Here is a 24,127-nt window from a genome sequence, read left to right as displayed (position 1 = left end):
AAGTGGCTGGGGGCAACTACCCCGTCATCAGAAGTTGTGCTCCTACATGGCTCCTCATTATTTTGTCATTGTTTGCTGACTGTACTTCACAGCAGGAAGGACATCCCAGGCCTGCTGCAACATTTGATTTCAGAGAGGGACCAGCCAGCGATCTCAATGCCTGGGGGCAGACGGACAGTTAAATCTGCCCTCCACACATGCATTTTTCATCTACAAATTCATGATTGTTTTTCTAATCAGGCTTTTCTTTGAGGTAGATTTACCATCTCTTCTGCAACAAATTTGTTTTATTTTAGGATTACTTCCTTTAAAGGAAGTAAGAAATAAAGTTTCCTTATTCAGAACAGTTCTCTGGTTCTTTTATACATTGCTCAGAGATGCAACAATCTACACTGCATACTCCACCTCACCTTGTTCTAATTTGATACAATTTGTATTTTCTTCTGTAGTCCTTCTTTGTGCATCAGCCCGCTTTCTCAGAAGTTGCAGGCACAACTGCATTCTTACATGGGAAAACAGAGACTTGAACTACCAACACCTTCCAACCTTCAGAAAACATTTTTGAACTTTCCTGGTCTGCCATAATAATTGTTTTTCTTCACATGCCACCCACTCCCTGCGTTAGTGCTCCATATTAAAGAATAACCATCCCACCAAGGGCCAAATATCCACATTTTGGAAAGGATTCCTTCAAGCTCGTCTTGCGTTGAACCACACAGTACCATAAATCATCTGTGCAAACAAATAATACATGCCTTGATTGCACCAAAAGCAGAGCGGGCTGTAGATTTTAAACAGAAATCCTGTTAGAATTTCCTTCCTTCCTTAGACAGCACAGTACCTGCTAACAGAAGAGGCATGAAAACCTCTTACATTTCTGCTAGCCTTGCCTAGCTGATGCCCCACGCTTCACAGCTAGAGCTTGGATATATGGCACAAAATGTACTGCTGGAAGTTGGTTAGCTTTTCAAGCACCATTTAGCTGCCGACCCTCTCCATGCTGCAACTTCTAGCGTAAAAGGCAGTAGTGGGAGGCCAGGGTCTTCAAGGGAGTCACTGAATCTCCAGTGCATTTTTTCCCCAAAGTTTTTTTTTTTTTTTTGTGTATGTGCGCACACACAGTCAGCCCACACAGGCACAGAGGAACGCTGTAACTTGGCTTGTGTGGGTCCAACAGAGGCAGTGACTTGAGAAGAAGGTAAAGCCTAGGTACTAAATCAGACTGCAGTGTAAAAGCAAGAGGCTGCTGAAGAATAAATCAAGGATACATATTAGCAATGTCTGTCTGAATGTCTCCCCAAATCAAAATATTATAATTACAATTATTATAACTTACTGTACTTATATTCTGATGTGGGGAGGTGATCAGACATTGCAAGAGTGTGTCCTTGATTTATCCTTCAACAGCCTGTCTTCCCTTCCCACTGCAAACTGAATTAGTAACCTATTGTACTTATTAAAATATTTTAATTTGGAGAGGAAGGGGAAAGGAAGGTGATTATACCAAGAGAGTAGGGAGGAGAGGGAAGGGAAAGTGATGAAGGCAGTGGAGGTTAAGAGGCAGGAGGAGATGATGTCAGGGGATTGAGGGGGTACTATGGGAAGAAAAGGTTGGGAAGGAATGTCATTTATGCCAGAGAGGTGGGGAGAGAAAACAGGGCGAGTCATCGTGTGCATTTACTGAATCTCCTACTTTAAATGTCACCGCATGCCACTAGCAAAATGAATCATCATGCATAAGAAGTGAGCCAACAGCTAACAAACAGTAACTCAACTTTTCTTTAATACAATGAGACAAATAGTTTTTATGATCAACAAATCAATGCATATCTGTGTGGGGAATAAGGCATCTGATAATACATATGCTATAATGTCCTCTTGAATAGCATTCTAAGCTGCAGTCTCGGCAGAGAGGCTACAGATTGAATGGGTATATGGGGAGTGAGATGCTCATCATCTGACGTGGTGCCGCCACGACCTTTTGGCAGGATCAGATGGGGAAACGCACACTGCTGAAGCTGTCGATGGTATGTTCACTTTCTGAATAAAGATAGGCAAAGTCAACTGCTGTCAACCTAGCACCTTTTGTGCATACTGACCTAAGAGATTTCACCTATTTCTGCATCTAAGAGGTGAATCCTCAGTACAAATTCTTTAAGGGAATAATACAAAATGCTTCATTAGTCCCTTGCTTCATTAGATAAGGCAATACACGTGACTATAGAAACTAAAAATTTCTTTTTAAAGTCTAATGCTTTTTAACTGAATCAACAGCAAGCTATGTTATTATTACCAAAATAGGAGAAGCATTATCTTGGGTAGACCGAAGCACATTTCTTAATTCTACAGTGGTCTACTTACAAAACGACCTTATGGCACCTAGCATCAGGATTTTCTAAAGCAATTCAGAGCATCAACTTGCACTACCATTAACAGCAATGCTGGAGGCAGTCCCGCAGATTTAACATATTGCTGTCTTTACGCTCCTTATCATCAAAGTATGTAGTGCTGACACAATACAGTTGTAATGGTTTACCTCTAGCTTTTAAACAAAGTTGCTAATATTAAAAGATGTGTTGAACCTACCCAACATTCAGTGAAAATGTCATCAGGTGCAGTTTTATTTTATTTACTTCACCTCTAGCCAGAAATCAAGTTTATTATGTCATAAAAACACTGTGTAGAAAAGGATCCCAGGCCCCCAAGGGTAAGAAGGGCCACTGCAACCAGGGAACCTCTGAAGCCAACCGAGACCAGAGTTACTGGACTATGCAATATTTTAATGCAGTCAGCAAGACAGAATGCATGGAACACCTACTATGATACTTTGAAAGTCACAGCTTTGACAGTCTGCCTCAAGCTCTGAATACATTCCTAGTCGGTTTTAAGATTTTGCTAAACAATTTTCAATTTGGAGGGCCTGATCAACATTTTCTTATCTTTTCCAAATATGCCCCACATGGATTTACTCTTGCTTCTCTCAGTCATTTATAGTAAAAAAAAAAAAAAAAAGGAGGCCTATCCAGATATCCAGTTCTTTGTTTCTTTTCTAATTTTGTACTTAGCGGTTAAAGGTTATGGGGGTTTTTTCTGGTCTCTGTTCCTATCGATTTTCAAGAGATTATTTCTGTTTTATGCCGGGCAAGCGCTGGAGGTAAGGTTGTGCCACAAGGACCCTGGAAATGAAAGCTAGGAATAAAAAAAAAAATAAAAAAGGCAATCATTAGGTGATAAGCGAAGCTATGAACAAACCCCTTCCTATACACCAGCCAAGATCCACCATGGCCAGGAGAAACAGAACACAGTACTCTCTTAAACCTCTTCTAAAGTTTGCTCCATTAGTCCCTCACTGCAGCACAGCATAAAGAGCAGTGTTTGGCTTACTGTGTTATGCCTCGTCAACCAGGACCCGGGGTTAGGTGCTATGGACCAAATGTGCCTCCGCATAGCTACTGCCTAGATTCAGAGCTGCCTTTGGGAGGGACACTCACTCTTTTCTGCCCCACAGTGTTAGTATTTCCTAGGGTCTGCCTTCTAAAATTCTACTTACCAGGTATGCTTCCACAGGAGATTAAGGCAATGCCTCACCGCTCTCACCAACCTTCCCTCTAAAATGGATTCCAATATCCCCATTTATGCCTATAGTTAGTTCCCTAGCCCTGTTCACAAAGGAGGGGCTGACGGCAGGGAGAACACATCAGCAAAAATGGACATTTACAATTCAATTTTTTTTTTTTTTTTTACACATGTTTTCCACAAACCCCTTACAAAATACATCAAACATATATTAAAGGAAAATATATTCCTTGGAGTGCTATACAAATTGTCTAACAGAATGGGAATTGTTTCTACTAAGAAATCACTTCACAGGTTTCATTATTAGGGTAGGAGGCCTCCAGACACTGGAGGCAGGCAAGCAGGCTCTTCAAGGACTGTCAGACGAGGTTCAAGATGCCTTGGGATGGGCCTGATACTTTCAAGCGTGGAGGATGAATAGAATAGAATCTTTTGAAAAACTGAAGGGCTCAGACTATTATACTAAGGATTTTCCATTCCACAGCTGTCAGGAATTCTGTGAATTCATGAGGTTTGGCGTTCCCATTTCATCTTTTACTACTATTTTTTTCTTTAACCTAAACAGAATTTAATGACAGATAGTGGATCAGTATAATATTCAGTCTCATGAGCTCTGACAGGATCAGTGTGTCAGATTCATCCACAGAATTACAGCTGTGTCAAGCGTCTCTCTGCTGGAGATTCCCAGGAAGCTATTCTAGCAGAGACAACCTACAACAAGGAGAAAGCAGTTGCTTACCTGTAAGGAGTGTTTTCCCGAGGACAGCAGGATATTTGTCTTCACACATGGGTGACATCATCAGATGGAGCCCAGACATGGAAAACTTATGTCAAATTTTCTAAAACTTTGACTTGGCACACTGAGCATGCCCAGCATGTCCTATACCACGCGTCCACACGGGGTCCCTTTCCAGTGTTATAACGTAGAATTAGAATATAACAAAAAAGCAGGAGAAATCCAATTCCGCAGGGTGGCAGATGGGTTTCATGAGGACTAACATCCTGCTGTCCTCTGAGAACATCTGTTACAGGTAAGCAACTCTGCTTTCTCAGAGGACAAACAGGATGGTAGTCCTCACACATGGGTGAATCCCTAGCTCAGGCTGCTCCCCAACATAAAAGGGGACCAATAGACACCCAAACCAAATGTCAGAGGATGTGGTTAGTGCAGTTCATGTAGCTGGGTTTAAAAAAAGTTTGGATAAGTTCCTGGAGAAGTCCATTAATTGCTATTAATCAATTTGATTTAAGGAATAGCCACTGCTATTACTGGCATCAGTAGCATAGGATCTACTTAGTTTTTGGGTACTTGCCAGGTTGTTGTGGCCTGGTTTGGCCACTGTTTGAAACTGGATGCTGGGCTTGATGGACCCTTGGTCCGACTCAGTATGGCAATTTCTTATGTTCTTAAAGCACGACTCAGACTGTCCACTACAACATTCTCCGACCTGGTCAGATACATTGCCTTGATTGAGCAACATCCTGTGGGACAGGGCCCATGACCAGATCTGGAATGCTTCCTGACATAGAAGGTACGATCCTGTACCTCCGTGCTTGTTGACATACCACATCGCCACCTGCTGGTCAGTTTGGATCAGGACACGAAGCTCCAGGAGGTTGATTTGGCAACAGCTTTCTTGGATGGATCAAAGACCCTGGTTGCTAAGCCCATCTTCATGAGCTTTCCAGCCCATGGTGGACCATCCGTGCTTAGGACAATTTGGGTAGGAGGACTTTGAAAAGAAATCCCCCATTCCAGATATGAAAGGACCCACCACCAGGACAAAGAGTCCCAGAGGGGCGAGGTGAATTGAATGCAATCCTGAAAATTCTGTGTGGCCTGGCGCCATTGCAACCTCAAGGACCATTGGGATCTGTGCATGTGTAAGTGTGCCAAGAGAGTGACATGGACGGTTGCGGCCATATGGCGTATCGGCCGCAACATGTGCCAGGCTGACAACTGCTGGCTCTGCTGAATCTCGGCCGCAACGATCGTCAAAGTAACAGCCCTTTGATAAGCAGGAAGGCCTTGGCCTGAGCCTGTCTAGCAGGGCTTCTATGAGGTCCAATTGAAGTGACGAGCTGAGATGGGACTTTGGTCAGTTGATGATGAACCCTAGTGACTCCAACACCCAGCTGGTCAAACACATGGACCTGACGGCCCCTGACTGAAACGTGTTCTTGAACAGCTAAATCATCCAGATAAGAGAAAACATGCAGTTCCAGTCTACAGAGGTGTGCCACCTCTCAGCCAGGCATTTTGTGAAGACCCATGGGGCTGACTCTAGCCCAAATGGCAACACCCTATACTGGAAGTGCCGTTTTCCCACCACAAATTGGAGATCTTCCTCAGTCAACGGAAGTATCTCGATCTGAGTGTGTGCATTTTTCAGATCGGGAGCATAGCCAATCCCCTTTTTACAAAAGGGAGATCAAGGTACCAAGGGAAACAATCTTGAACTTTTCTTTTTTGACAAATCTGTTCAAGGCCCTTGGGTCTAGGATGGGACAGAATCCTCCTGTAGTCTTTGGAATTAGGAAGTACCTGGAATAAAATCCACGCCCTCTTTGCATTGGTGGAATGTGTTCAAACGCTCCTGCCATTAAGAGGGAGGAGAGCTCTGTTAGAAGCGCCTCCTGATGCACTACCAGGCTCAGAGGGATAATTTGGCGGGGCACCCAATAAAAGTTCAATTGGTACCCTTGGCAGAAAATGGAAAGAACCCACCGGCCTGAGGTTATACTGGGCCCACTGGTTTGCAAAGAAAGGCAGCCTGCCCCCTGAGTGGCAGATCCATTGTCCCGGGTACAGGCAACTGGACTATGCTCCATATGATCTAGTCAAAATCCCATCCCTGGAGTCAACTGAGGTGCCAGCTGGGGCTCTTTGCGGCCTGGGATGGCCACGGGAACCCTGATGCTGTTGACAGGAGCAAGGGGGGCAGAGGATAGTATGTCCTCTGGTGAAAGAAAGACTTCCTCTGCCCCAATCTTGCCAACTTCCTAGCCAAGGAGGATGGGTCCGGGGTGCTGTCAGAGTTGTTGAAGGGTTTCACAGTGGTCCCGGAGCTGGGCCACCACGTCCCTCATTCTATCTCCGAAGAGATTCTCCCCAGTACATGGCATGTTAGCGAGTCATTCCTGCACCTCCGGACAGATATCAGAGGCCCACAGCCATGCCATTCTGCAGGTGCCGATTTCCATTGCAGAGACCCTTGATGCCATCTCAAAAACATCATATTTCATTCAGACCTGGTGTTTTCCGCACTCTAGACCCTTATGCACCAGTGACATGAGGGTGTCCTGCTGCTACTGAGGCAGGAGCTCAGCCACTTCCAGATGTCCCGCGAGTACTGGCTCATTAGAGCTGATAGAAAGCTATGCGGGCAATAAGCATGGTTCCCTGAAACACCTTTTTCCCCCCCAAGAGTGTCCATCACTCTGTGATCCCTCCCCATGGGCACCAAGGAATAGGTCCGAGAACGCTTAGCTCTCGAGAATGGATTTGACCACCACCGACTGGTGGGGCAGCTGTCACTTATCAAATCTGGCAGCTTTCTGGATGAGGTAAGCCCTGTCAGCCTTCTTGTTCAAGGAGGCACTGTGAGGAGGTGTTCCCATATCCTCAGCAGCAACTCCTTAAAGATATCGTATACTGAGATTGCCACAATCTCCTTAGAAGACTTCAAGCATTTTGTGCCTGGCATCCTCCTCAGTCAGTAACTGAAATGGGATGGCTTCCACCATCACCCTCACAAATCCTACAAAGGTTAAGTCCTCAGGTGGACACTTCCTTCGCTCTTCTGGAGGAGAAGGGTCTGAGGGGAGACCTTCAGAGCCATCGGAGGACTTCATGGTGTCATCTCCAGGGGTCATAGGAACCCTCATCCTCACTGAAAGCAAAAAGGTGTGGGGCCTAGGTGCTTGGCCTTCGTCCAGAGGTGCACGCACCAGCGAAGCTGGATGGGTAGATGCAGGCCTCAGTATCTCAGCCGGCTTGGGTGAAGCTTCCACCTCCGAGGAACCAGCAACAACCACCGTATCGGAAGGGGGAGGCTGCAGTGCCCCTACAGGCACAGACACTGGCAGCTGAGTCGTTAACGCACCAATGAGCATATTGAGCTTCTCCAATAGTGGTTCTAGGACAGGCGGTACCGGTTCTAGTGCAATATGTGCCACAGGATAGACGCCCCACATCGCCTGCTCGATCAAGCTGGACTCACAGATCAAGCTCTTCCTCAAACATTGCTGATGCCAACACAGACTGGGAGGAAGAAGGGTTGGCCAGATCCTCTTTGGTCCAGAGAAGCAGATCAGTGACTAGTTTCAGGACCGATGGAGGCAGTCACAGACCCCCAGCACCAATGGAGGACTGTCGCTCATTGCCACGGGATCACTTTGGGGGCATCACAGCATGAGCTGTCACATCCCTGTGTCCCACACCATGCATCGACAGGGACTGATGTTGATGCTTCTTTGGTTTCCCTCAATGCTCAGCACGGTCATTCCCCAGTGCAGAGGCAGAGGATGAGGAACCCGACACCCTTGGCCTGGAGGAGCCAAGACAGTGGCCGGTCTCCAGCGTCCCTATCCACTGACGGAAATAGATGGTGTCGATGGCTCGGTGTCCATTGGTGTGGCTCAGAGGACTTTTGATGTTGATGGCTTGGTGTTCTCAGACCCGAAGAGTTGTTCCATTTTGTCGAGCTGAAAATGACATCCCTTTGGGGTCATTTGTGTGCATTTGCAGCAGCCCTGAACATCGTGCGATGCTCCCAGGCACAGGACACATACCTCATGGGGATCCATGATGGACATAGTCCTCGGGCACAGAGGGCAACGCCGGAAACCAGATGCAGCCATGATAGGGCAAAATAAATGGGAGGCAATATAAAAAAAATCGATGGCAGCAGGCCTCAATGGCCGGCAGGCACCGAAGCACTGCCCCCGCGGCGGAATCAACCGCAAAAGGAAACTTACTGATAAGCGACAAAAACCCTGACTAGGGGCACTATGGGAAGGACTGAGGAGGACCCACTGAACGCAGGCAGAAAAAAAACACTCATAAAAAAAGCAAAAACCAGAGATGTTTTCCAAAATAGGCCAAAAAGAGCTCACCAACCATGATGCTGCAGCTCTGTGGAAAAAGCGAGACTGGAGAGGGACCCCACATGGATGCATGGTATAGGGCATGCTGGGCATGTTCAGTGTACAAGTCAAAGTTCTAGAAACTTTAACATAAGTTTTCCGTGTCAGGGTTCTATATGATGATACCCATGTGTGAGGACTACCATCCTGCTTGTCCTTGGAGAAAAGGAGATATGTGACAAGGGTTTCTGTCTCAGAATAAGTCAGAAAATACAAATCAACAAGAAAATAGTCACATGCTTTGAGCAAAGTTATGAACTTTTTGACAAAATTATTCTGTTGCAAGATAGGTGAAAGAGTTACAACAGAGGTACTCTTAGTGTGCGCCTATGGCAATTATGCATCCTCTCTCATCTCAGAGATGCATTGGTGGAGCTCTCTCTGGTGTGAATATATAGAAGGCAGGTCCTCAGTTTTCTCTTGTGTGTCCTTGCAGTACCTGCCTCTACTGAAGAGCTTGGTCCTTGCAGAGTAAGACATGGAGTCAAGTGTGAGAGCAATAAAAACTAACTGAAATTACATGGATATTAAGCCTTGCAAAACTGTAGCCTGAACAGAATTTAAGTTTTTTTTGTTTGTTTGTTTTTAAATCTTCCAGTTAAGGCTGCTATCTTCCTTTCTTCTGTTCTTCGAGCCTAGATGGACCCTTCTCCATACTGAACAGAAAACAGTTTAAAGGCAGACTGAGCCTTCACTGGCAGAATCTTAATGCCTCATCTAATAATCCTCAGGCTGTAATCCAAAGCACCTTCTAAACCCCAGATTTTAGCCTACCCCAAACTGAATGAGCAGCGCTATTCTACTACTCCCTCTGTAATTTCCACAGTGATCTTAGGTGCAACCAACCCCCAAAAGCAAGAGGCAATCCTGCGATTTCTATCACATGAAGACCACCTTCCTAAGCACATAAGGATTCCTTTGGTACTCAAATTTACCTGAAGCTGGTGGTGGCCGGAGTGATTTCCATGTTGAATTCTGCCACTGGCACTCCTCTAGCAGCTACCTGAGGGGCAAACATGGCGGCAGGATAAACCACTGAAGAGGTCCCAACCTGCAGAGGATAAACCAATAGCACTGTGATGCTAGAACCCAACTTACAGGTTACACAAACTTTGTACACTTCATCTCTGAGAGGGAAAGGTGTGTGAACAAATATAGAGAGCTGCCCCCTGGGCACTGCCATAATGTGTTAAAAAGAAAACTGGTAGCACTTGGGCAGCATTGGAAAGATGCTTGAGAGAGTAGGCTGTATTGTTAACATCTGCCATTTATGGTACACACTATCACCAGTATTCAGTCAACAACACTGCTCCCTGTATGTACCCAGTTCAGTCCAGACTCCTGGGTTTACTTCCCTGCCAGCAGATGGAGACAGAGAAAGTTTTGCTGACACTATACATAATCCAGTGTGCCACCTGCAGTCTCCACAGTATTTCTCTGTCTTCAGCAGATGGTGTAAAACCTGCAGTCTGGGGTATATATATTAAAAAAAAAAAGAAGAAGAAGAAGAAGAAGAAGAAAAAGAGACAATAGATCTCCAGTTCCTTCCAGGGGGTTGTTAGGTCCTGGTGGGGCCATCCCCCCTGGTTTGAAGCAGAGGAGCAGGAGGTTGGTGACCTTTGATGGCAGCTCGCTCCGACATTCCGTGGGGTCATATATCTGGTGATCCAGATGCCTCATCCTCCATGAGGCAGTGCTGGTTCCGCTGGCAGCTCTGCAATTCGGGTCCCATCTGAGTAGGGAAGTATTGAATTTCTGTTCCTCTGTGCCAGAGCTAGTTATAGCAGTGGATGTAGTTTTAAAGCTTTTAAAAAAAAAAAAGCAAGCAAGAGCAACCGAGAGAAAGTGCCGGTCATTTGAAGCCTTGATCGCTGCTTCAGAACTGGTCACCAGGGGGTTTCCTGAGGTTCATGTCAACGGGGTGGCGACAGCAGCTCACTGTTCGGGCCATGTGGCAATGGCATGAGGCAGACAGTGCCATTCGTGTGCAGATTCACAATCGTGCCTAAATTCAGATGGTTTTTTTTTCTGTGTGCATCCCTGGTGGGGAAGGCACTTCGGGAGAGCCCAGCACTGGACCAAAAGCTAAACGAGCCTCACAGGTGATGGGGTCTAGCGCTGAGGCTTTCCCCAATAGTGCAGGAACAGCAACCATTTTTGATTCCCTAGCAGTGTCGGCAGGAGAGGCAGGGGAATCCCTTCCTCAACTATCGTTGGCGGTTCCTGTTCTACGGAGGTGTAGAAAGGCACTTGTACAGAGGAGGAGTCTTTAGTTCTGTTTTAATTTGCTTATGCACAAAGTTTATTTAGCGGAACAGGCAGCAGGGGTTGCTTGCTCTCAGCCCCAGTCTCCAGGCGTTCTCAGCCAGTCAAGAGGTGATTGTTAGGTGTCGGATGTTGAACAGATCTGGATATAAATGCGCTGAAGGTGTGTGGTAGGCTGCGTTGGCAGTTCTTTTCCCGGCGCAGTCTCGCCATGTGGCGGTTGCATGCGCGAGGACCTGTGCGCATACGTCTGCAACCTAGCCTTGAGTGGCATGTACTTCTGTGTATACGACCATGGTCTAGTCTTGAGCACATATCTGTATGCATCCTGGAGGGGTGCGCACGTTTGTCTGGGTGGCATTGGTGTGCGCACAGAAGGCTGTCTAGAGCCAAAGTTCAGTATGGCTAGGCGCCAGGGATGAACAGGTACAAGCACTTTGCTATCTGTCTAGCAGGGCTTCTATGAGGTCCAATTGAAGTGACGGGCTGAGAAGACGAACCCTAGTGACTCCAACACCCAGATGGTCAAACACATGGACCTGACGGCCCCTGACTGGAACGTGCTCTTGAACAGCTAAATCATCCAGACAAGGGAAAACATGCAGTCCTAGCCTACAGAGGTGTGCCACCTCTCGGCCAGGCATTTTGTGAAGACCCATGGGGCTGACACTAGCCCAAATGGCAACACCCGATACTGGAAGTGCCGTTTTCCCACCACAAATTGGAGATCTTCCTCAGTCAACGGAAGTATCTCGATCTAAGAGCAATTCAGTCCTCACTCTCTCTCCGTCTATTTCAATGCTGGTTAGATGCTCAAAGCAATTTGACTACTGCAGCTTTTGCCTATGTTGGGACAACCCCTCATCCTATGGTGTCTCTGGAGGAGAGTGGAGTGGGAGGCAAGCCAATGGTCAGTTCTCCTCCTCCCTTGTTCCCAAATGCAGAAGCTTCCCCAAGAGACAGAGACTGGAGAGAGCAAGGTTGGGCCTATGGGTACCAATATAGATCCATTCTCCTTCTCCTGGGTGGTATGTTTCCAGAACCTGAAGACATTTTTGCAGGGGTGCCTAGCAAAGGCGAAGCAAACTACTATGTAGGGATCGCATGCTCCCGTCGCCCATTTGTCAGTCACTGCGGGCAAACTCCACAAGAAGGCTGTCCTTGGTAATGTTCAATGGGATATGGATAATGAGGGAGATTGAAAGCCACATCAGATTCTGCTCAGATTTTTTTCTTTTTCACAAAGATGTCCTGATGAGTTTGTTGACTTAGACCCTGAACATGCTTGGCATGGTCAGAGTCTGTTGGTTCAGACCCTGAACATGCTCAATGTGGCCGGAGATCAATTTAAGTTAAGTGTCCTGTTTCTTTCCTGTATCCAATTCAAGTGTTAATTGGCCCTTCAGTGGGGGGAGAACCAATTTTCCTATGTTCTATTTTGTGGTTCCGAAAAAAAAAAAAAAGAAGGGTTGTTTCAGCCAATATTGGATTTAAAGAAGGTAAATGCAATGCTCAAGGTTCCCCGTTTGTGCATGAAGACTCTGAGGTTCATCACAGTAGCGCTACGAAGGAAGAGTTCTTGGCATCTCTCGACTTGACAGAGACATAGCTGCACATAGCCATTAGGTTGAAACAATAGAGTTTCCTGAAGTTCATAGTCCTAAGGGTTTTCAGTTTCGAGCCCTTCCCTTTGGCTGGTGATAGCTCTGCGTACCTTCACCAAGGTTTGGTTTAATTGTTTACTGAGTTTTATATACCGTCGTTCAGACATGCCATCACAACAGTTTACAATGTTAAGAGGAAGATAAAATACAAAAGATACAGATATAAATTATCAAAAGATAAAACATGAAGGCAATTAAATGAAATGAGATCTAATAAAAATAAACAGTAAAATAAGTTTATAGAAAGTTTAAAAGCAATACAAAACGTATTAAAAGTGGATGCAATAAAATTGGCTGCGGCTGTTGCCAATTGGGATCATTATAGGCACTGCTGTGATGGTGGTAGTTGCGGCAACATTGCAAAAGGAGAGTGTGTTGGTGCATCCGTGTCTGGATCTCTGTTGACAATCAGTACAAAAAATACCAACACGCTTGAAATCTCTAGGATGGGTGGTGAAACTAGCAAAGAGCCATTTTAGTTCCCTCTCATACAGGCCGACACAGTATGGACGCGTAAGAAAAAGTGCAGCAGTGCCTGGCGCCCGCTCATTTGAGGCGCACACATTTTGGTTCACAAGCCCCTCGATTCAGTATTCAAATTAGAGGGAAATCCAAGCGGCGGCAAACAAGCGTCCAAAGCGCGTCAATGAAGCGGTAGGCGTTCGCAATCCATTTTACTGTATAGAGCGGTATACAGCACCAATACAGTATCCAGGATGCGCTGGTATCTGTCATTTCAAATGTCATTCCACCAGGTAAGTGGATGGTTCTTTTCTACAGACACCGCATGGACATCGGGGCCACTGCCCTGAGCATCCGTACGTCCTCTTATTTGGAGGCCACCCCAACCTTCTACGTCCGGGCGCTTAAGGACGTGCAAGGATGTCCGGGCATCTGTGAAGGTCGGGGCCTCTGAGCATGGAAGCCTGAAAAGAGGGGAACGCTGCCTTCCATCGTTCATGGACGTTCCCGCCTCTATCAAGGCAGCTGGATGTCCAACCGAATGAAAAAGATCGCCAGAGCCAATATATGCATGTTGTCCATGACGCTGTCCGGTCTGAAGCTGACTGAACACCACACTAAACGCCAGGGTCAGGGTAGGCGGTAAATATAGAGGTTAAAGACGCAGTTAATAAGCTGGTTAAAAACGCGATAATTTGGGCACACGTTACTGTATCGGGGGGAATAGCTAATCCAATCATTAACATATCATATACATTCGGGGGGCGGAAAGGGATACGCATCTTTTTCGGCAAGCGCTAAGGACACTTAAAAGCCGATACTGAATCGCATGTCCATCTTACGCACTCAAAACGTGCATCCAAAGCGGGTTAATAACCGCGCAACCGTGGCCACGCTTTATTGTATCGGCCCGATAGTCTGGAGTATCTGGGAGCTTAGTTCAACACGCCGGTGAAGAGTATTTCTCACAGAGAAAGACTGATGAAATTATGGAGTCAGATTCGGCATCTGCTAGAGCTTTCAGTGCCCACAATCTGGGACTATTTACAGGTCCTGGGTTCTATGGCATAGACATTGGAATTAATGCATTGGGCATTCGCACACATGTGGCCTATGCAGGAGGCTCTTCTCACGCTGGAATCGGTTATTGGAAGAATTTTATCTTCCTCTTCCATTAGAGGGGTAAGCCAGGGTCAGTCTTTCTTGGTGGCTTACTTACACCAAACTCAAGTGTGGTGCAGAATTGTAGGTTCCGAATTGGGTAATAGTCACCACCGATAAATGCTTCTCTGGATGGAGGGCAATGTGTCAAGACCAGTCGGCACAGGGCCAGTGGTTGAAACAGGATACCTTATAGTCTATCAGAGTTGAGAGCAGTTTTGCATTGCTTTCCTGTCTGCCATGGTTACGTGGCCATCCAGTACAGATCCTATCGGACAATGCAACAACAGTGGCCTACATCAACCGTCAAGGCGGAACCAACAATCAGGTGGTAGCTCGTGAGACCCCGGAGTTGATTCTCTGGGCAGAGCAGTACTTGGAGTAGCTGGGGAGGACAACGTTCGCAGATTTTCTCAGAGGAAGTTAGACCCTCCAGGGAATGGGAGCTGTCTAAGGCAGCGATGTCTCATTCACAGAAGATGGGGGTATCCCCTCATAGACTTAATAGCAACCAAAGAGAACACCAAGGTGTCACAGTTTTACAGCCGCCGAAGAGAATGCAGTATGGAAGGAATCGAAGCTCTGGTTCTGCAATGAACTCGAGGGATTTTTCTTTGTGTGTCTTCCCTTCTTGGCCTCTGATGAACAAGGGATTACGGTGGATAGAGCAACATCTGGGCAATGTGATCCTGGTAGCTCCGGAGTGGCCACATCGACCAAGTTTCCCAGATCTGATCAACATGGCCATAGCCGGGCCACTGAGTTTCGGACATTGGTCGACTTCACCACCAGGACCCAGTATTTTCGAGTAATATGGTTCACTTCTGTCTCGTGGCTTTGCTTCTGAGAGGAGATTATTGAGACAGAGGAGATATTCCAAAGCAGTTATTTCCACTTTATTGCAGGCTAAGCGACCTTCTACATCCTTGGCATATGTACGAATTTGGAGGGTCTTCGAGTCCTGGTCTGCTGTTGACGGATTGCAGCCTCAGCTTGTTTAGGCCTTGGTGTCGCATATTTTGGCTTTTCCACAGGAAGGTTCTGGTCAAGGGACCGGCCTTTTAACTCTCTGAAAGTCCAGGTAGTGACAGTGGGTTGACTCTGGGGTAGGTGCAAGGGTATCCTGTGTCCACACATCCAGATGTTATACTGTTCCTTTGGGACCTAAGAACTTGCATCCTCAGGTGTGGAACATTTGTCCATCTTGTAATCTGAATCTAGTCCTTAGAGGATTGTGCGAGGCTCAGTTTGAACCACCAAAGAGGGCTACATTTTAAGGACTTGACTCTTAAAGTGATTTTCTTGGTGGCTATTTGTTCAGCCAGGAGAATTTCGGAGCTCCCAGTGCTGTTGGTTCAAGATTCCTTCCTACAGATGTCGGATTTTGGAGTATCTTTATACATGGTGCTTTCTTTTCTGCCTAAGGTAGTCTCACTGTTCCAGCTCAGTCAGACAATGGAACTTCCAGCTTTTCCGGATTTGGATTCCTCGACACCTCATGCGAGGCTCCTAGAGCTTAGGCTTTTAGATGGGAGGCGTGCATTACAGAAGTATCTAAAGGTCACTAATGATTTCCGTAGATTGGATCATCTCTTTGTAGATCGGATCAACTCTTTGTATCGTGGAGTGGTCCAAAGTCAGGAAGGGTAAGGCATCTAAGACTACAATTGCGCCATGGCGGAAGGAAACGATCGAGTCGACTTACATTTCTAAAGGGTGACCGGTGCCGGGGGGTATAGGGGTGCATTAGACGCATTCTCAGGCGACCTCCTGAGCTGAGTCATATATCTCTGCCTGAAATTTGCAGGCATTATTGCTTGGATGTCGGGGCTCTGGCTTCCATGTGCTTTGGTGAGAGTGTACTACGAGCTGAACTCTCCAGGTCCCATCCGAGTTAAGGGGAGCTTAGGTACATCCCAGGAGTCTGGACTGATCTGGGTACATTCAGGGAAAGGAAAATTGGTTTTTTCCTGCTAATTTTTGTTCCTGTAGCACTATAGATCAGTCCAGAGACCCGCCCATATACTGAGGGGGAGAGTGCGCCCCTTTGTATTGTGGCTTTGTATAAAGTGCAGAGTTGTTGGAGGTTTTCAATGCTGATCGCTTATGTTAAATTTGGGAATTTCCCCATTGTCTTTTTGGGTAACTTCACCTTCCTCCAGCTCATTGGCAGGAAGGGAGGTGGCTTAGAAGTTTATGGGTGTTGCTGTCATCTTGTCTTGGGTACATGTGGCATACTGTGTTATGTACAGTGTCAGTGAAACTTTCTCTGTCTCCATCTGCTGGCAGGGAGGCAAAATCTAGGAGCCTGGACTGATCTGTGATACTACAGGAATGAAAACTAGCGGGAAAGAACAACTTTTCTTTTACATTTGCTTGTACATATTTAAGCCAAGAGAAGAGAAAATGAAGGTCATATCAGCTCAGGGTCAGAATCAAGAGGAGAGCAATAAAGCTGAGCACACCAAAAGGTAAAAGCAGGATGTCTCTGGATGCAGCACAAGGTAGAGGAGAGACCAGGCTCCACTCCCTGCCAATAACATCTGAATACCTAGAAAAGCCAATGGAAACATCATAAGGGAAGACTGGTGAGAAGAGACATGGAAGCAGTGCCAGATTTGAGATTTTAGCATCCATAAGCAGAATGCCACAGTAGTGCCCCTTTGGAGTGTTGCTGGCATATAGCCCTAAAGCAAGCGGAAGCAGGCTCCTTTTTGGCCTGAATATTTGGCAGTCTAGGCAGTTCTATATGTTGCCTATGCCTAAGTCTAGGCCTGAATGGAAGACAAATCTCAGGCATAAGCAGCAGGTTACCAGAGTTCTGTAAATTAATGGATACAAGATTAATACAGACATCCATCTATCACCTAGTGGTGGATATGTTGGTTGAGATTCAACCAATCCTCAAGACCATGCTGCAGAAGTTTATCACTACAGTCCTCCTCCCATTTCTCTTATTTGTGGCAAGAAAGGTGTCACAGGCATTGACAAGATTTTCACCTAGAACACCCCAGGGATCTGTACTGGGACTGGTGCTATTCAACATATTCAAAACTGATCTGGAAGAGATAGTAACAAGTGAGTTGAACAACTTTGCAAGTGACAAAATGTAATTCAAAGTTGTTTTAAACATGAGCAGACTGTGAAGAATTGCAGAAGGACTTTGTGAGACTGGGGGATAAGAAAATTATTATTTACCTGCTAATTTTCGTTCCTGTAGTACCATGGATCAGTCCAGACAGTGGGTTATGTCCCCAATCCAGCAGATGGAGTCAGCACAAGCTTTGAGGGGGCGTATCCATATATACTACTACCCCCTCTGCAGGAGTTCAGTATCGAGTATATCAAAGCCCGAGTAGAAACCCCCGAAGGATCAAGTTTGTGGAAACAGATAATGAAAACAATTGTAACCGCAACAAGTAACTGCAAACATCCTACCAACTTGTAGGGAGCTGTGAAAAACAGCGAAAAGAAACAACTGTGAAGACACAGAACACTGCGAGCAAGAAGCAGCGCAGAGCTGAGCAGGATCAAGAACCCAAACGCGGTGGGCGTCTGGACTGATCCATGGTACTACAGGAACGAAAATTAGCAGGTAAATAATAATTTTCTTTTCCCTGTACGTACCTGGATCAGTCCAGACAGTGGGATGTACCCAAGCTTCCCTAAATCGGGTGGGGTCCTGCGAGGCCTGCTCGGAGAACCTGCTCGCCAAAGTGTCCAGAGACTGAAGAGGCGAGGTGCAGACGATAGTGCCTCGAGAACGTGTGTAACGATTTCCAGGTGGCTGCCCTACAAATTTCCTGCGAGCATACCGCGCGAACCTCCGCCCAGGAAGCCGCCTGAGAACGTGTAGAATGCGCTATGATTCCGGGTGGGGGAGTCCGACCCGCCCCAATGTAGGAAGCAGCAATGCCGGCCTTCAGCCATCTGGCAATGGTAGCCTTCGAGGCCTGAGACCCCTTCTTAGGACCGGCCCAGAGTACAAAGAGATGGTCAGAGGTTCGGAACTCATTTGTAGCCTCCAGATAAGAGGCGCAGAGTGCGCTTGACATTCAAGAGACGGAGAGACTTCGGCTCTGAGGAAGAGAAGGACGGCAACTCCACCGTCTGGTTCACATGGAATGCAGAAACCACCTTCGGAAGGAAGGAGGGAACGGTGCGAAGCGAAACTCCAGAGTCGGAGAAACGGAGATAGGGCTCTCTACACAACAGAGCCTGCAGCTCCGAGATGCGTCGAGCGGAACAGATGGCCACAAGAAATACAGTCTTGAGAGTGAGATCCTTTATCGTTGCGCTGCGCAGCGGCTCGAACGGTGGTCCCTACAGGGAGCGAAGCACAAAGTTAAGACTCCAGGAGGGACAAGGGTCCCGTAACGGAGGACGCATATGCTTGACACCCTTGAGAAAACGAGCAATGTCAGAATGCTGTAGAAGAGAGCCCCATCGCTCAACAGCGAGCCAAGGGCGGCCACCTGAACCCGTAGTGAATTATAGGCGAGCCCTTTTTCCACCCCCGCCTGTAGAAACTGAAGGATCTGAGGTACAGAAGCCTTAGCGGGTCTCGTGGCCTGGCTGGTACACCACAGCTCGAACACCTTCCAGACTCGAACATAGGCCGATGTCTTTCGTGCCCGCAATAGCGTGGATACTACCGCCTCCAGGTAGCCCCGACGCCGGAGGCGGCGCCTCTCAAAAGCCAGGCCGCAAGACAGAAGAATTCTGCCTGCTCGAAAAATACCGGGCCCTGATGTAGGAGCTGGGGGAGGTGCCCCAGCCTGATTGGCCCGTCGATCACCAGCTGCAGCAGGTCCGCAAACCAGGGTCGCCTGGGCCATTCTGGGGTGACGAAAACCACGGTCCCCTGATGGCTTTCTATTCTGCGGAGCATCCTGCCCACCAGGGGCCATGGTGGAAAAGAAAGATATGGCGGCCACGGGAGGACCAGGGCATCCACTCCCTCCGCGCTCTCTCCGGCGACTGAAGAAGCGTGGAGCCTTGGCATTGAGAGCGGACGCCATCAGATCCAAGTGGGGGGCCCCCCACCGATGGACGAGAAGTTGCATTGCTTTGTCGGAGAGAGACCACTCTCCGGGTCCAGCAGTTGACGACTGAGGAAGTCCGCCTGGACATTGTCCACACCGGCGACGTGCGAGGCCGCTAGCCGGACGAGATGACGCTCCGCCCATTGCATCAGCAGCGCCGCCTCGAGCGCGACCTGCGGGCTGCGCGTGCCTCCTTGTCGGTTGATGTAGACCACGGTGGTAGCGTTGTCCGATAGGATTCTGACTTCTCGGTTCCGAAGAAGCGGGAGGAAATGTCGCAGAGCTAGCCGGACCGCTCTGGTTTCCAGACGGTTGATTGACCACTTCGCCTCCACCGTGGACCACGTCCCCTGCGTGGCGCTTCAATCGCAGACTGCACCCCAGCCTGCTAGACTGGCATAGGTGGTCACCACCACCCAATTTGGCAGATCGAGGGACATGCCACGGGCCAGGTTCGGCGGATCCAACCACCAGCCCAGACTGTCCCTGGCATTCTGTGGGAGCGGGAGAATCATCTGATAGTCCTGCAATACTGGTTTCCAACGGGAGAAGAGCGCCCACTGTAAGGTCCTGAGGTGCGCGAAAGCCCAAGGTACAAGGTCGATGGTGGACCCCATCACTCCCAGGAGTTGCAGGTAGTCCCAGGAGGTGGGCTCTGGTAACGCAGAGAACCGTCGTGTGTGATCCCGCAAGGATTGAGCTTTGTCCTGGCGCAGAAAAACTTTGCCCAGTAGGGTGTCGAAAGTTGCCCCCAAAAAAAACCCAAGCGTTGCGAGGGCATGAGGGAGCTCTTGGAGAAGTTCACTACCCATCCCAGGGAATGTAGAAACCGTACTACTCGAGTCACCGCTGAGCGTCCATGATCGAATGACTTCGCCCGGAGGCGCCAATCGTCCAGATAAGGATGAACCAGGATGCCCTCCTTCCGGAGAGCTGCCGCCACAACTACCATGATCTTGGTGAAGGTGTGCAGCGCCGGCGCCAATCCAAACGCGAGAGCCGTGAACTGAAAATGCTGGTCCAGAATTTTGAAACGAAGGAAACTGTGGTGGTCCGGGCGGATGGGAATGTGCAGGTAGGCCTCCGTTAAGTCCAGGGAGGCGAGGAACTCCCCCCGATGCACCGCCGCAATCACTGACCGGAGCGTTTCCATGTGGAACCGAACGACTCGAAGGGATTTGTTGACTTCCTTGAGGACTAGGATAGGCCGGAAGGAACCGTCCTTCTTTGGTACGACGAAATAGATGGAATAGTGGCCCGAGCCCACCTCTCCGAAGGGCACGGTCGCAGTAGCGCCTATCTCCCGGAGTCTGTCCAGAGTCAGCTGCACCGCTCCTCTCTTGAGGTCCGAGCCACAGGGGGAAAAGATGAACCTTCCCTGCGGGGGGCGGACAAATTCCAATGCGTAGCCGTGTTTTATGGTATCCAGGACCCACTGGTCCGAGGTGATCCGTGCCCACTCCGCTTAGAAATACGTTAGTCGGTCCCCAATCCTGGGGACAGGGGAGTGGGCGAGACTGGCATCATTGTGAAGACTTGGTATAGGGGTTCCCGGTTCCGGGAGTAGTGCGTGCGGGCCGATGCCCGCGGAAGGCGCGCAACCAGGGCTGAGACCTGGGGGCGGATGGCCGGGAGCCCGTCTGTCTGTAGCCCCTGTAGCGCCGTTGCGCTCTGGCTCTGGTCCGAGAAGAAGAAAACGCTCTGGATGGTCGAAACCTATCCTCCGGCAGCCGATGAACAGCGTTCTCCCCCAGGGACTTGATGATCTGGTCCAAATCCTCCCCGAAGAGGAACTTGCCCCTGAAGGGAAGAGAGCCCAGACTGGACTTAGAGGACGTATCAGACGCCCAATTGCGTAGCCACAGTAGTCGTCGTGCTGCCACTACCGAAACCATGGATCTTGTGAGGACCCGAAAAAGGTCGTACGAGGCGTCCGCCCCATACGCCACTGCGGCTTCTAGCCGATCTGCCTGGGCAGCCTCATCGGACGGCAGGTTCTGAGACGTGAGGAGTTGTTGCACCCAAAGGAGACTAGCCCGCTGGGCAAGCGAACTGCACATCACCGCCCGCATACCCAGAGCGGAGACCTCGAAAACCCGCTTAAGGAAAACTTCCAACTTACGATCCTGTGTGTCCCGCAATGCCGCACCTCCCGTCACTGGGATAGTCGTCCTCTTCGTGACCGCCGACACTGCGGAGTCCACCTTTGGGACCTTGATGAGGTCCAGAAAATCTTCGGGGAGCGGGTACAGCTTTTCCATAGCCCGGCTGCTCTTCAGGAAGGCCTCCGGGGTGTCCCATTCCCTGGTGAGAAGTTGTAAAAACGAGTCATGAATGGGAAAAGCCCGAGCCCTCGGCCGGAGTGCCGCCAGGACAGGATCTCCCTTCCTTGAAGAAGTGATGACAGCGGGAGCTACTGGGGCAGGCGGGTCTGGTGGCGGATCCAAATCTAATTCTTGGATGATCTGCGGGATGAGGTCGTCCAGCTCTTCCCTCTGGAAGAGGCGTAGGGTACGCGGATCATCCCCCTCCTATGTGCCGTCCCCTTGTCCCCCGTCCGGGAGGTCAAGTCCATGTCCCGCTGGGTCTGGCACCGCCCCCACTGCCGCGGGCGTGGATCGGACCCGGGTAGGAAGGCGGGAGGCCCCCACTCCCGGAGGGTCGGGGGGGGCCGGCGTCGAGGGCGACATCCGAGGGATCTTAGGAGGGGGGGGGGGTCCCACAGGTGCTTCCAGCCCCTGCAGATAAGCGGTATGCATGAGCAGGATAAACTCCGGAGAGAACCCCGGCCTGCTCGGGTGCGCTTCGGGGGCGGCGTGGTTCCTGCTCCCTGGCTCTGGGTGCTTGGTTCCTGCACCAAAATCGGGGGAACACCCCCGCTGGTAGAGTCCTCCAGGGATCCGTTCTCCCTCGTGGCCTCCAGGGATCCGTTCCCCCTCGTGGCCTGCGCCTCAGGGCGCTCAGAATGTAAAATGGCCGCCGTTCCCGCCAAAAATGGCGGAGTGGCCGGCCCGCACCGCCCGGGCAAAAAAGAGAAATCAGTCAGGGACTGTGAGGTACCTTCCCCCCCGGGAAGGCATCGTGCACAGATGCCCTCCCGGGAAATCCGGGACCCCGGGTCTCCGCAGGCCGCACAGCGGGACGGCCGCGGCATCGGGATCGCTGCAGGAGAAAAGAAAAAGCCACGGGGGGGGGCCACGCGCACAAAGGCGCCACTGCGGGGGGGGCCCGGTCGGCCCGCACTGCCCGCTGTCTGAAAATAGAGGAGGGTGCCGCGGGGGGGCCTTCCTGGCCACACAACCCGCCCCAGACATCTTTCCCTAAATGGCTCAGCAGCCCATGAGGAGCTGTAAAATGGCCGCGGGTGAGGGAGTAAAGAGCGAAGAGGCCGGCTCCACCGGCTTTCGCGGGCACCGGGGGCTGAGCTGTGAAGGAAAAAACTACAAAGGAAAAACAAACTTACCCCTGGCTGCAACGAGAAATAAACAGCAAGGCCGCAGAGAAGAGACAAGGAAGATAAGCCACTCCCCAGGAGTTGAAAGAACTCTGCCTTACTTTTTTTTTTTTTTTTTTAAACTTAATACAAACTTGATACAAACTTGATCCACAGAAAAAGACAACAACAAGCCATAATCAAGCAAGAAAGTGAAGAAAAAGGAGGGGAAGTCTGATTCCCCTACTCGCATCTGCTGGAGTCAGAAGATACTGAACTCCTGCAGAGGGGGTAGTAGTATATATGGATACGCCCCCTCAAAGCTTGTGCTGACTCCATCTGCTGGATTGGGGACATAACCCACTGTCTGGACTGATCCAGGTACGTACAGGGAATGAGCATCTAAATGGTAGATTAAATTTATGGTAGACAAGTATATAAGGAAAAAATCCAAATTATAGGTACACAATACTGGGTTCCACGTTAGGAGTCACCACGCTGGAAAAGGATCTTGGAGTCACTGTGGGCAACACATTGAAATCCTCAGGTCAGTGTGCTGTGGCAGTCAAAATTGTAAATACATAAAAAGTTAGGAATAATTCGGAAAGGAATGAAGAATACAACTGAGAATTTGCTAATACATCTGTATCAATCCATGGTGTGACCACACCTCAAGTATTGTGTAATGGAATGGCTTCCTTATGAAGAAAGATTAAACAAGTTAGGGCTCTTCAGCTTGGAGAAGAGTCACCTGAGAAGATTTGACAGAGGATTATAAAATCATGAGTGGGGGTAAAACAAGTAAATATGGAATACTTATTTACCCTTTCAAATAGTACTAAGACTAAGTGACAATCCATGAAGCTGACAGGTAGCAGATTTAAAACAAATCTGAGAAAGCATTTTTTTTCACTCTACACACAATCAAGCTGTGGAGTCTGTCGTCATAGGACATGGTCAAGGCATCTAGCGTAGCTGGGTATAAAAGGGGTCTGGACAAGATCCTGGAGGAAAATTCCATAAACCATTAGCAAGACAGATGTGAGAAAGCCATATTTATCCCTGGGAGTGAACAAGGAGGAATGAATCTACTCTTTGGGTTCTGTAGGGTACTTGTGACCCAGATTGGCCTCTGTCAGAGACAGGATGATGGGCTCAGTGGAGCTTTGGTCTGACTCAGCATGGCATATCTTATGTTCTTAAGAAGGACATGCCTTGTGATCCCAACAAAGAATAAGGCTGGGATAGAGCCTACTGTTTCCAATAGAAAAATGAAGGCTAATGCAGTACTTGGACAAAGTCTAGAGACAGAACGCCCAACTAAAATATTTACTAAAGCAATTTGCGGACATTTTCTTGTCAAGCCGAATAAG

The 24,127-nt window shown here is 48.7% G+C and overlaps 1 protein-coding gene across 1 annotated transcript in view; it reads right to left on the bottom strand.

Annotated features, from left to right (window-relative positions):
* Window positions 1-1,761: 1,761 nt before the first annotated feature.
* The window catches only part of SIRT5 (sirtuin 5), a 64,883-nt gene continuing 42,517 nt past the window's right edge, over window positions 1,762-24,127 (bottom strand). The window contains 2 exon segments of the mRNA XM_029590681.1: window positions 1,762-3,189; window positions 9,660-9,775. Coding sequence (XP_029446541.1) covers window positions 3,114-3,189; window positions 9,660-9,775 — 192 coding nt within the window. The 3' untranslated portion in view covers window positions 1,762-3,113.

The sequence above is a fragment of the Rhinatrema bivittatum genome, chromosome 2 (genome assembly GCF_901001135.1).
Source record: "Rhinatrema bivittatum chromosome 2, aRhiBiv1.1, whole genome shotgun sequence".
Taxonomy (NCBI): domain Eukaryota; kingdom Metazoa; phylum Chordata; class Amphibia; order Gymnophiona; family Rhinatrematidae; genus Rhinatrema; species Rhinatrema bivittatum.
This window is presented reverse-complemented; position numbering and strand designations above follow the sequence as displayed.